The sequence below is a fragment of the Trichechus manatus genome, unplaced genomic scaffold (genome assembly GCF_000243295.1).
Source record: "Trichechus manatus latirostris isolate Lorelei unplaced genomic scaffold, TriManLat1.0 scaffold00026, whole genome shotgun sequence".
Lineage (NCBI taxonomy): Eukaryota > Metazoa > Chordata > Mammalia > Sirenia > Trichechidae > Trichechus > Trichechus manatus.
The window spans coordinates 5,326,581-5,338,146 of record NW_004443962.1 but is presented as its reverse complement, the minus strand read 5'-3'; the positions used below and the strand labels follow the sequence as shown (position 1 = coordinate 5,338,146).

Below are 11,566 nucleotides of genomic sequence, written 5' to 3'. Positions count from 1 at the left end.
TACAATAAAATAAAAAATAAATAAAAAATTACATTTAAAAAAAAAAAAAACTCAGAATAAGGTGAGTGAATCAGGATGAGCCCTGGTGGCACAGTGGTTAAGCACTTAGCTGCTAACCAGAAGGTCAGCAGTTTGAACCCACCAGCCGCTCCACAGGAAAAGACATGACATTCTACTTCTGTAAAGATTACAGCCTTGGAAACCCTATGGGACAGTTCTATTCTGTCCTGTAGGGTCACTATGAGTCGGAATCAACTCAGCGGCAGTGGTTTTGGTTTGGGGGCTGAGTCCTTCCAGGGAGTTGTTCATTTCTGTTATTTTACTGTTAAGCTCCATTATTTCTCATGTTTTTTTCTATATTCAAATTCTTGCTTTGTTCTATATTGTCTTCCTGATTTCCTTTAGATCTTTTTCTGTTTTCCTTTATCCCTTTGAGCACACTAAACACTGATGCTTTAAAGTCTTTGTCATGTAATTCCATTATCTGTTCTTCCTCAGGGACAGTTCATGTTCCCTTATTTTGGTCATTTACATGAGCCATCCTTTCGTGTAGATTGCTCTTCTTCCTCTTTATTGTTATTATTATTATTGCTTTATATTATTGAAGATTGTCATTCTGTTTCTAATCCCGCCTTCTGTCTAGGTGCGCTTGTTGTTGCTTCCCTATTGGTGTCCCTGCTCGGCACCATCCGTTACTGTCTTGCCTCTAGTTTCCCTAAGTGGAGGACCTGGCCTAGCCATTACAGCACTGAACCCTCTGGCTTGTAGTCCTGGTTGTGGTCACCTTCCCTCCCAATATTGGAGGCATTTACCATATTACTGTGGTATCGGATTTCTCCCCTGAGAGATGCCAGGTCTGCCCTCCAGCACCTGTCCCCCTATTGGGGTTACCCAGTGGTTCTGGTTGCTCACCACAGATCTCCCTCCCTATGAAGGCCATCCACACAACTCTGATACAGGAGCTCCAGCTGACACAGACGTGCAGCAAGACTTATCTCCCAGGAACGCTGGCTGCAGTGCACCAGTCTCAGAGCCCCACCTTGGAAACGACAGCTGTGCCTACTCACCATGTGTCCTCACTGTTGTGCCCACCAGCCTATGCTGTGCTCACCTCATTGCTTCTTTCTGGATTCACAGGAACTCCTGCCTGAGCAGCACTCACCTAACTGCACTGTCCCAAGTCTGATGGCTCAGGAGTCTCAGCCCACACTGCATCAGCCCCACCTCTCCGAGTTAGGGCCACCTGGTCACATACTGTGGCCTTGTTGCACTCTGGGTCAGCTGTCAGACGACTGCTGGGTGTTTCCTAGGCTTTTTTCCACTGCTGTGCTGGAAAGGGTAGGGTGGAAACTCTCCAGATATTATGCCCAGAAGATCTGCTTTTGACTTTGGAGCTACCAGGGAAGCGATGCGTTTGAATTTGCAGACTAATGTTGTAGGCATATGGCAGAAATGTTGCAAAAGGAAGTGCCAATGGCAACGCAGAAAAACTGGGAGATCTTTTAATACATTTATTAACGCCAGAAGAAAGGGAGGATTGAGGATTGCACCAGAAAGGAAACGTGGTTGTTATAAACTATGTGGTTAAGAACTACGGCTGCTAACTAAAAGGTTGGTAGTTTGAATCATCCAGCTGCTCCTTGGAATCCCTGTGGGGCAGTTCTGCACTTTGTCCTGTAGGGTCGCTCTGAGTCAGAATCGACTGGATGGCATACATTACTATGGCTACGTAAATAATATGCCCTGTATATTATAAACGGGTTTGGTTTGTTTTTTTACGGGGTATGTTATTTAGATAGTCATAGTAATGTAACCCGTTGCCATCGAGTCGATTCAGATACTCATAGCGACCCTATAGGACAGAGTAGAACCGTCCCATAGGGTTTCCAAGGCTGTAATCTTTATAGAAGCAGACTGCCCCACCTTTTACCCACTGAGCGGCTGGTCGGTTGGAACCACCTAACCTTTTGGTTGATAACTGAGCACTTAACCACTGCACCACTAGGGCCCCTTGGACCATGTAATTAGGCGGGTCCAGTCCCTGGAGAAGGACATCATGCTTGGTAAAGTAGAGGGTCAGTGAAAAAGAGAAAGATCTTCAGTGAGATGGACTGACACAGAGGCTGCAACAAGGGGCTTAAACATTGCAACGATGGTGAGGATGGCGAAGGACTGGGCCGCTTTTTGTTCGTTGTACGTAGAGTCACTATGAGTTGGAACTGGCTCGACAGCACCCAGCAACAACAGTAATATAAACTTTACTCTCTGGATGAAAATAGTTGGATGAAATTGGTTCTGGTATACTCAGTTTTCCAAATTGCTGAGTATCTGGGGTATCTCTTTTTTCTAACAGGGAATGTCTTCTGCCCTGTGCCCTGTCTTCTGGGGCTGGTGCCTGTCAACCTGTGTGTCTCTTTATCAGGACACTGTCTGGTTCTTCGCCCTCCCCTCCAGCTTTATGGCAGGATGGGTTAGAATGCCTTCCTCTCCCTAGGTGGTCTAAGCTCGTTTCCTAATCAGTGAGTGTTTTTAGATGGAATTTCTTTTCTAGAATAACTTTGTTCCTAATCTGTTTTAGGAAAAATATAAACGTGATTACGAGTCCATTATGCCTGTTTTAACCTTGTTTAAGTAGACTATTTCTTTTTTTAATACCCTCTAGGAAGTAGAAAGAAAGAAAAGGAAAGGCCAGAAATTTCTCCTCCCTCCGATTTTGAGCACACCATCCATGTTGGCTTCGATGCTGTTACTGGAGAATTCACTGTAAGTTGGCCTGGTTGGGGCTCGTTTGTGAGTACTCATGCCTTTCCCCTTCAGTAGTGAGTTTGAACTTATCTTCCTGTTTCTATGTTAATTGAATTCTTCCTGTTCTTTTTACTTCTTAACGAAAATGTTTGTGGCTGGATGTGTCTTTTTTCCTAGGGAAGCTGAGCCTATTAACTATAATGATGCAAAATAGGCTTAGGAAAAAAGACCTTTTAGAATTTAGCCAAACCTACAGTTCTATCGATTCACTTTTCTTATGTATTTTGTCATTTATCTCTGGAAATGATATTATTAGAGCAATTTACAAAACAAAAAAAACAAGTAGTTTCTGAATGTCTTTCTTCTTAGGGCATGCCGGAACAGTGGGCTCGGTTACTACAGACGTCCAACATTACCAAACTAGAGCAGAAGAAAAACCCTCAGGCTGTGCTGGATGTCTTAAAGTTCTATGACTCTAACACGGTGAAGCAGAAGTACCTGAGCTTTACGCCTCCTGGTAAGACATCAGATACAGGCTGGTTAGAGTGGGATCCCAGAGTTGTGAGGCGCTTCTCAATAGAAAGATGGTTTCTGGAAAAACGAAAAGCCAGGCTATGCTTCTTGTCTTTGTTTTTTCCCCTGCGTACACTCTACCTTTTGTAAACTGACTAGGACAGCTCTTGTGCATAAGTTGGAATCTGGGGATTGTATTAACCTCCTGGTTTTGCAAAACAATGGAGTTCATAGATGTTTTGGCCTTTTTTCTTTTCCCTGATTTCCTTGTTGCTTTTGAATGACTTCTAGCAACAGAAGGAAAAAATTGTTAGGAGAAAAATTGTTTCACTGCACGCACAGACTTTGAAATAGAAAATGTTTAAGTCCATTAAAAAATTGAGACTCATCAAATATATAAATGCATAAGATAAGCATTAGAACCTTAAAGGGCTTATACGTCATAATTGGAATATCAAAAAATAGTTTGTTCTAATCAGAACCAGAATAAAGTCTGTACGTTACCAAAACTAAATCCATTGCTATCGAGTCGATTTCGACACACAGCGACCCTGTGTGTTACAGAGTAGAACTGCTCCTCAAGGCTTTTTTAGCTGTAATCTTAATGGATGCAGATCACCAGGCCTTTCTTCCATGGTAGAACCGCTGGGTGAGTTCAAACTGCCAACCCTATAGTTAGTCTGGCACATCCTTAGGAAAGGGTCAGACTTCTCTCTGGAATTTCTGTGTCAACTAGTAAGTCGAAAGAAATTAATAAAGCTGTTTTGTTTTTTAATAAATGTTTGTCCGGGAAATAGTAGATTACTTTCATCCAGTAGGAGCTCTGATGGCACTGTGGTTAAGCACTCGGCCACTCACTGAAAGTTCGGCGGTTCACACCCACCAGCCCCTCCGTGGGAGAAGGATGTTAACGATCTGCTTCTGTAGAGATTTACAGCCTTGGAAACCCTGTTGGGCAGTTCAGTTCTGTCCTGTAGGGTCGCTATGAGTCACAGTTGACTTGATGGCAATGGGTTGGTTTTCTTTTTTCCTTCATCCACTATATATGTTAAAGTCTCTGGGCATTTTATAAAGAAAACTTGTTCTTTTAAAACTCCAGAATGAATATTTTAGCATTTATCCTCTATTAACTGCCTTTAAAGATTTGCTTTTTTCTCGATCAAGCTTTATGTGAAGAATTTTATTTTGCACAGTTGCCATTTTCTGAATGCTTTACATTCCTTACTGGGCAATTTTCTGAAGGCAGTGTCTTTGTGAATAAACTTCTGTTTTGTTTTAATAAACACAGATTGACAGGTATGGTTTTTAAAATAATTTTAATAATTTTTAAATTTTTATTGAGTTATAATTTACATGCCATACAGTTCACCCATTTTAAGTGTATGATTTTTAGTAAATTTACAGAGTTCCATTGAGATTTGAGATTCGTAGCCCTTGGTCTTGTATGAATTCTTCTTGATTGAGTGTTGATATTGTCATTTTTCTCAAGACTTAATTCAACTTAAAATGAAATTAGTCTAAGAACATTTTGCTTTCTCTGCTTTATTTTCTTCCCTTGTATTATATAGAAGTTGTTTTATTTCTTGAACTAACTTGGCATTGTTTTCTGTTTCATATTCAGAGAAAGATGGCTTCCCATCCGGAACACCAGTGGTAAGTTAATGTGTTAATTCTTGTAGCTCTTGTTTTAATTTAGGTTACCCAGATCAAACCTCAGTTTCTATTTCCCTCTCTCAAATAAATTGTAGCCATCAGAAATAAATGACTACTTAATATATGTTTTTAGCCGCTAGATTAGTTGAAGAAGCCATATTAAGTAAATAAAATATTTAAAGTAAGCAAAATTTATAATGACCTTTAGAGCAATTTAGCTCCTTTAGGTAATATATTCACATACAAACATGAATACAAAGGACTTGAGAACATTCTCCTCTTCCTTCGTCCCGCTGTCCTCCTCCTGGTACCTTTCTATTGAATATAGACTACAGAAACACACTGGATGGTTGAAAATTGTCAGAGTCTTCAGAGTTGTCTGAAACATTACCTAGATTATCTTGTGAGCTCACTTACCTCCTGGGAAGAGTCATGCTTCGTTCATTTTCAGTTCCTCAGTTAGGAGGAGACAGTCTGCTAGCATCGTGTAAGGACTGAATGAGAGAACTTGGGAAGCCCTACCTAGCATTTACCTGGCATGTAATAAGCTCTTCATAAAGATTCATTCTTTCCCCTTTTGTGTCACTAAACACCACCTTTTCTGGTGAATCTGACGATTTTAAATGACCCCAAATGACTGACTTCTACAAGCCCCAGAGGATCCTTATTTTCGGTCTTTTATTAACAAATAAATTGATATTTACTTTTAGGACATTGTATATGTGTGCTTGTTAAAAGGGTGTATAAATAGTCCTCTCTTAAGAGTATTTTATATTTACCACATGCATGTATTTCATAAACTTACATTGCCATAGCTCTTGTGTAAGATTATCTTTACTTTTAAAAATAATTAGATTAGAACCAGTAAGGTTTTATCATTTTGAAATGAGCTATTAAATCAATTTCCTCAAGTATGTTTAAAAAACAGCTAGTCATAAAAACTTACTGTTTTTACTTTTATTTGACTTGTCTTCCTTCCTGACTTTGCTCATGTGATAAATGCAGCTGAATACAAAGGGCTCAGAAACATCCACGGTAGTAACAGAGGAAGATGATGATGATGAAGAGGCTGCCCCTCCTGTTATCGCCCCACGACCAGATCACACGAAGTCGGTGAGTGTTTGATCTGTGAATTGGCTGTGTTCGTGCACTTGTATTCTAAAAACAGCAGTCTGTACTTGACACTAGATGATTTCTAATGATTATTTTTTAAAAGCTCCCAGACTTCAAATATTTCACTATGGCAAAATTTAATTAGGAGATCTTTACTTAAAGGCCACTCATCAAAAAATTAGTTTTTTAAAAATAAGAATCAAATGACTTCTTTAAAAGTTTTTCTTTTCTTTCTGTATTACACCTTCTCTTCCAGAGAGTTCATCTATTTTTCTTGCTTTCTCTGTTTACCTCAGTGCAGAGAACTACTACAGTATATCTAAAACTTAAATCTTACCTCTTTACTCAAATTTTGTATTTTACCTCCCATTTTACATTTCTCTCAAATCCTTGATGTCATTCAGGAGGCTGCTGAGAGTGAAATTCCTAAACAGCTATGGGAGAATTCCAACAATAATGACCGTAGATGGAGACAGAGGGGAAGAGATCCTCCGAGCCCTGCCGTTCTCCCTTTACTGGTTCTAGTCACTGTGGGGCAGGATCTGTGTAGGCGAGTGGGGTGAGCTGGTCTCCCTGCATTGGTTCTAGTCAGTGTGGGGCAGGATCTGTGCAGGGGAGTGGGGTGAGCTGGTCTCCCTGCACTGGTTCTAGTCAGTGTGGGGCAGGATCTGTGCAGGGGAGTGGGGTGAGCTGGTCTCCCTGTACTGGTTCTAGTCAGTGTGGGGCAGGATCTGTGCAGGGGAGCGGGGTGAGCTGGTCTCCCTGCACTAATACTAGTCAGTGTGGGGCAGGTTCTGTGCAGGGCAGTTGGGTGAAGTGATCTCCCTGCACTAGTACTAGTCAGTGTGGGGCAGGTTCTTTGCAGGGCAGTGGGGTGAGGTGGTAGCGCAGTCGACAGCTAAGGCTTTGAGGACTACATTGGTTCCTGATCTAATGGATAAAAAAACAGAAATTAAGCTCATTGCTGTCAAGTCGATTCTGACTCATAGCAACTCTGTAGGACAAAGTGTAACTGCCCCATAGGGTTTCCAAGGAGCGGCTGGTGGATTTGAACTGCCGACCTTTTGATTAGCAGCCTGGTCTTTACCCCGTAGAACTAAGTGTTTGAAATGAAATGGTAGAAGTTATATTTGTGTAAAAACAAATTTCTCTCTTTTAACCTGGTTTTTAAACTTGCGCTTCTTTTTGCTACATTGTTAGCATGTCATAATACATGTACCAAAGAAAAAGAGCTTCGTACTTATTTCTTCTTAGTTACATGTCTTTTATAATCCAAATATATTATTCTCATTCTTTAGAACAGTGGAAGAGACAACTTAGTTTTGATTAAAAATCTCAGAACTCAGTAGTGTCCCAGTAAGCATACCTGAAAAGAGTTTTCCTCAGATCTCAGTAATGTGCTATCTCTCTGCAGATTTATACACGGTCTGTAATTGACCCTGTTCCTGCACCAGTTGGCGATTCTAATGTTGATAGTGGTGCCAAGCCTTCAGACAAACAGAAGAAGAAGACCAAGATGACAGATGAAGAGATTATGGAGAAATTAAGTATGTCGACTACATTGTGCATTATTCTTAATGTGTGAGCAGCTCTTAAAACACTTGGCCCAGATAGGTTTTCATTTATACCATATGTTTTAGCATAAGGCATAAAGAATAAATTGTTTTCTCATAGGAGCAGTAGCTTCAGTTACAATCTAATGAATCCAAAATAACGCTCTTCTGTGCTTGTTTAATAGTCCATTTGAAAGATAGCGCGTGTTGACTGGTAAGCAGTGTCTCTGCAGGAGTCAGTACCTCTGGGAGCAATGCGTTTTCCATTAAGGGTTAAATCTAAGGGACAGTCGTTGGAAATGTTATAAGAAGAGGTTTGTAGATATTTATGCATGCATATAGCTTCTCAATAGAAACCTACAAAACGTCCCTAAATAATGAAACAGAGGCCTTCCTGTATAGATAGGTTTGTAGGCATAAAATCTGTTCTGGGGAAGAATATGTTTTCTCCTCCCACTTTTAATCTATCAGTTATCATTGGCCTGGATCGAGTATTGGAATAGTGTACCCAGTGTCAGGGAGCGAGTAGTGATAATATCTGATTGTAGATCCACTACGGCTGTAGTTTGAAGATAAAGAACACTAACCTAGAAGGATCAAGGAGAAATACTTTGTAGATGAACTGTTTAAAACAGTTATATGCTCTGCATTTATTTGCTCTTGACTTCTCAGTGCTTTCAGGTATAAACCTGCTTTTGCTCCGGTGTTCTAGCCACTACCACTAGTTGCTGTCAGGTCAATTCCAACTCATGGTGATCCCATGTGTTAGAGTAGAACTCTGCTCCCTAGGGTTTTCAATGGCTGATTTGTTGGAAATAGAGAACCATGATTTTATCCGGCATCGTAGTTTTAAAACCTGTCCCTTAGCTTTGACTTTGCAGACTTTCCTAAAACAGGTGTGTGGTTAGTTTGTATTAGAGTAATCTTTATAGTAATAAGTGGTTTCCTAAATCTATTCAAAGATGCAAGATATACTTGAAGAGTCAGGAAAGCCATTTAGGGTTTATCATTCATTTGGATATTGTTCATATATTATTTCTAACAGTAAATAGTGTTTTGTATTTTAAACATATTACGTTTGAAAACCACTGTCCTAAAACACATGGCGCTTGTTAAAAGTAATAGTGATATCAGAATCAATCTACAATTTCAGAAAGCTTAACTAAGCTTCCAATTTTTGTTGTTTAAAATAGGAACTATCGTCAGCATAGGTGACCCCAAGAAAAAATATACAAGATATGAAAAAATTGGACAAGGGTAAGTATTTGTGACCATATTAGCATGATGTTCGGTACTTCCTGGATGTACCACATGACATCTCTGTGGCCTGCTGATCTTGAGCACTGAACAGTAGACTAGGAGCAGTGCCTTTGGGAATTCGTATAAATAAATGATAATAATGCAGTTATTTCTAGATACTGTTAAAAAGCTGTACTAGTTAGATTGGTTTTACGTTGCAGTTTCTTCTTAAATGTCATTACCCCTTGGTGGTAAGGGATTAGGTGGATGGGAAAATTGCCTACCAAATATATTTTAAAAACAACATACTGCTAGATAATATGCAATGAAAACATAGTCTAATATCATTGAGTCTTGATCTTTGATTCTCCTGATCCTCTGATTTTTGTCCAATTATTTGTATTTTTAAACTCTGCTAACTGAACTTTTTTTTCCTTGCTTGGGAGTAAATGAACATCTTGAATTTTTTAATATTATTAATCTCTGGAGAGAGTTCTGTGAATTTGGAAAGAGATCTTGAACCTTTTTAAAAACTTAATCTTAAGAATTTCTTTTTAAAACTAAATTCTATTGCAGCATTGATTTTAATAGCAGAAAAATGGAAAATGATAGTAATGTTTATGAGCATGGTAGTGGATAAATTGTAGTATATTCATACAGCAGTGAAAATGAATAAGCAAGGATGACACCTATCTATAGGGAAGACCATCGCCAATGCGATGTTGAATGAAAAAAGCCAATTGCAGAAAAATACATCCAAATGACACCATTTACATGAAGTTAAAAATTATGCTAAGCATATTCTATTTGAATACACACCTATGTCCCATGTAATTAAAGCACGTATAGAAAAATGCATGAAACGATGCACATCACGTACAGGATCACCACCAAATACAGGTCACCTTTGGGAGGAGGGATCTTGCCGTCAGAAGGAGCACACAGGCACCTTCAAATGTGTTTGTAATGCTTTATGTCTTAAACCGGAAGTGGATACATGGGTGTATGTTGTATTTTTCTTTATACCTTTTTGTATTTCTGAAATATTTTTAAGTTTTAAATGTTCTTTAATCCTTTAGTGGTAAGTGTAAAGTCTTGGGATATGAAAAATGATAGTGATTTGAAACCTTAAATTTGATTGTGTCTCTTTTCCTCCTAGGGCTTCTGGGACAGTTTTCACTGCTACTGATGTGGCATTGGGACAGGAGGTAGCCTTCTTCCATATTTTCCATTTTTCTGGGTATAACCATTAGCTTTTAGCACAGGAGGAAACTAGATATAGCTGAGGAATCTTTTTTTTTTAAGTTGAATATGTTTTAAGAAATGCTGTATAATTTTATAGCACTTCTTTCATTAAAGGGAACAAAGAAGGAATTATGAGTGTATTTTCAAATACAAAAAATCGTTTTCCCACCTTTGAATGGAAAGAGGATTAATTCCTGGCACTGGGCTAACCTTGGGTTGGTTAATCAACTTCACAATCAATCTAAAAATATTTTTAGACTCTGTGTATTACGCAGCATTGTGGATAGGTACTGTGAAAGTACAAGTACTACCTATGAGGCTGTTATAATCTCATTGTATAATAAAATAGCTGTACAGAAAATTAAATTATGAACTGATTTGGTGTATATAATTTTCTAAAAGAATTAGAAAACCTGTTCTGAACTTTCCTGATTCTGTTCTCCTTATAGGTTGCTATCAAACAGATAAATTTACAGAAACAGCCCAAGAAGGAATTGATCATTAATGAGATTCTGGTAATGAAAGAATTAAAGAATCCCAACATAGTTAACTTCTTAGACAGGTAAATATCAATATTTCCAAAGTGTAAGGATAAAAATACAGATTCTAAGTTTCATGGTTTGGAGGGCTAGCCACTTAAGTTTAACTAGAGCAAAACGTCAGTGCTGAGAAGTAAGCTTGAAGGAGAAGGAGGAGGGGGAAAATAGCACATTGCAGTTTAGCGGGACCTTTTATTACAACTGTGTTTTTTTTTTTTTTTTTTTTAAGCAACTTCATATATGTGAGTGAAAAAAAATGAAAGTGAGAATAGTGACTATATTTGAGAGATGATTATGGGTGATTTTCTTATTTCCATATTTAAATTTGTTTAGAATGGGAAAATAAATAATAGTTTTAGACTTTAGCCCTAGTTAAGGGGACTGTGTTCTTAAAAATAAACTTTCCTGGTACTCAAAAGATTTAAACCAAAAATTAAAATAGTATTTTAAGTCAGTATAGCTTGGTGGTTAAGATAAGCCATAGGCTTTGGAATCACTTATACCTGGCTTCAGATTCTGGTTCTGTCACTTACTAGCTATGTGACCTTGGACAAGTTACTTAACTTCTCCAAGCCTTACTTGGTCTCTTTATCTGTAAAACAGGACTAAAAATGCCTACCTAATAGGGTTATTTTAATTGAAATAATGTATGTAAACACTCAAAATTGTGGGCACAATTTAAAATTATTCAGAATAATCATAATGACTACCAGTTCTTTTTCTTTGCTGTTATATAGCAGCTTTCTCGTTTTCCTCCTAGCTCTCAAGCCCCAATTTTGTTATTAGGGTACATTTGAATTCTTCCAACTTCTACTTGGCTATTTCTAATCTTCTGCTGTCTAAATGATCAGATAACCAGAATCGTTAGGATGTTATGTGAACAGTCTCTAAACTCAGGGTCCTTGACCCACTGCCTCATCGGCTGTGGCCATTGAGCTTTCTGGCAGCCATTTGATTGGTCCAGAG

The 11,566-nt window shown here is 38.6% G+C and overlaps 1 protein-coding gene across 2 annotated transcripts in view; it reads left to right on the top strand.

Annotated features, from left to right (window-relative positions):
* PAK2 (p21 (RAC1) activated kinase 2) overlaps positions 1 to 11,566 on the top strand; it is an 88,723-nt gene that overhangs the window by 62,607 nt on the left and 14,550 nt on the right. For both annotated transcript variants that reach the window (XM_023728746.1, XM_004373586.3), the window contains exons 3-10: positions 2,663 to 2,763; positions 3,115 to 3,262; positions 4,880 to 4,911; positions 5,917 to 6,024; positions 7,439 to 7,571; positions 8,771 to 8,834; positions 9,976 to 10,024; positions 10,511 to 10,623. In XM_023728746.1, coding sequence (XP_023584514.1) covers positions 2,663 to 2,763; positions 3,115 to 3,262; positions 4,880 to 4,911; positions 5,917 to 6,024; positions 7,439 to 7,571; positions 8,771 to 8,834; positions 9,976 to 10,024; positions 10,511 to 10,623 — 748 coding nt within the window. The remainder of the gene's footprint in view (positions 1 to 2,662; positions 2,764 to 3,114; positions 3,263 to 4,879; positions 4,912 to 5,916; positions 6,025 to 7,438; positions 7,572 to 8,770; positions 8,835 to 9,975; positions 10,025 to 10,510; positions 10,624 to 11,566) is intronic.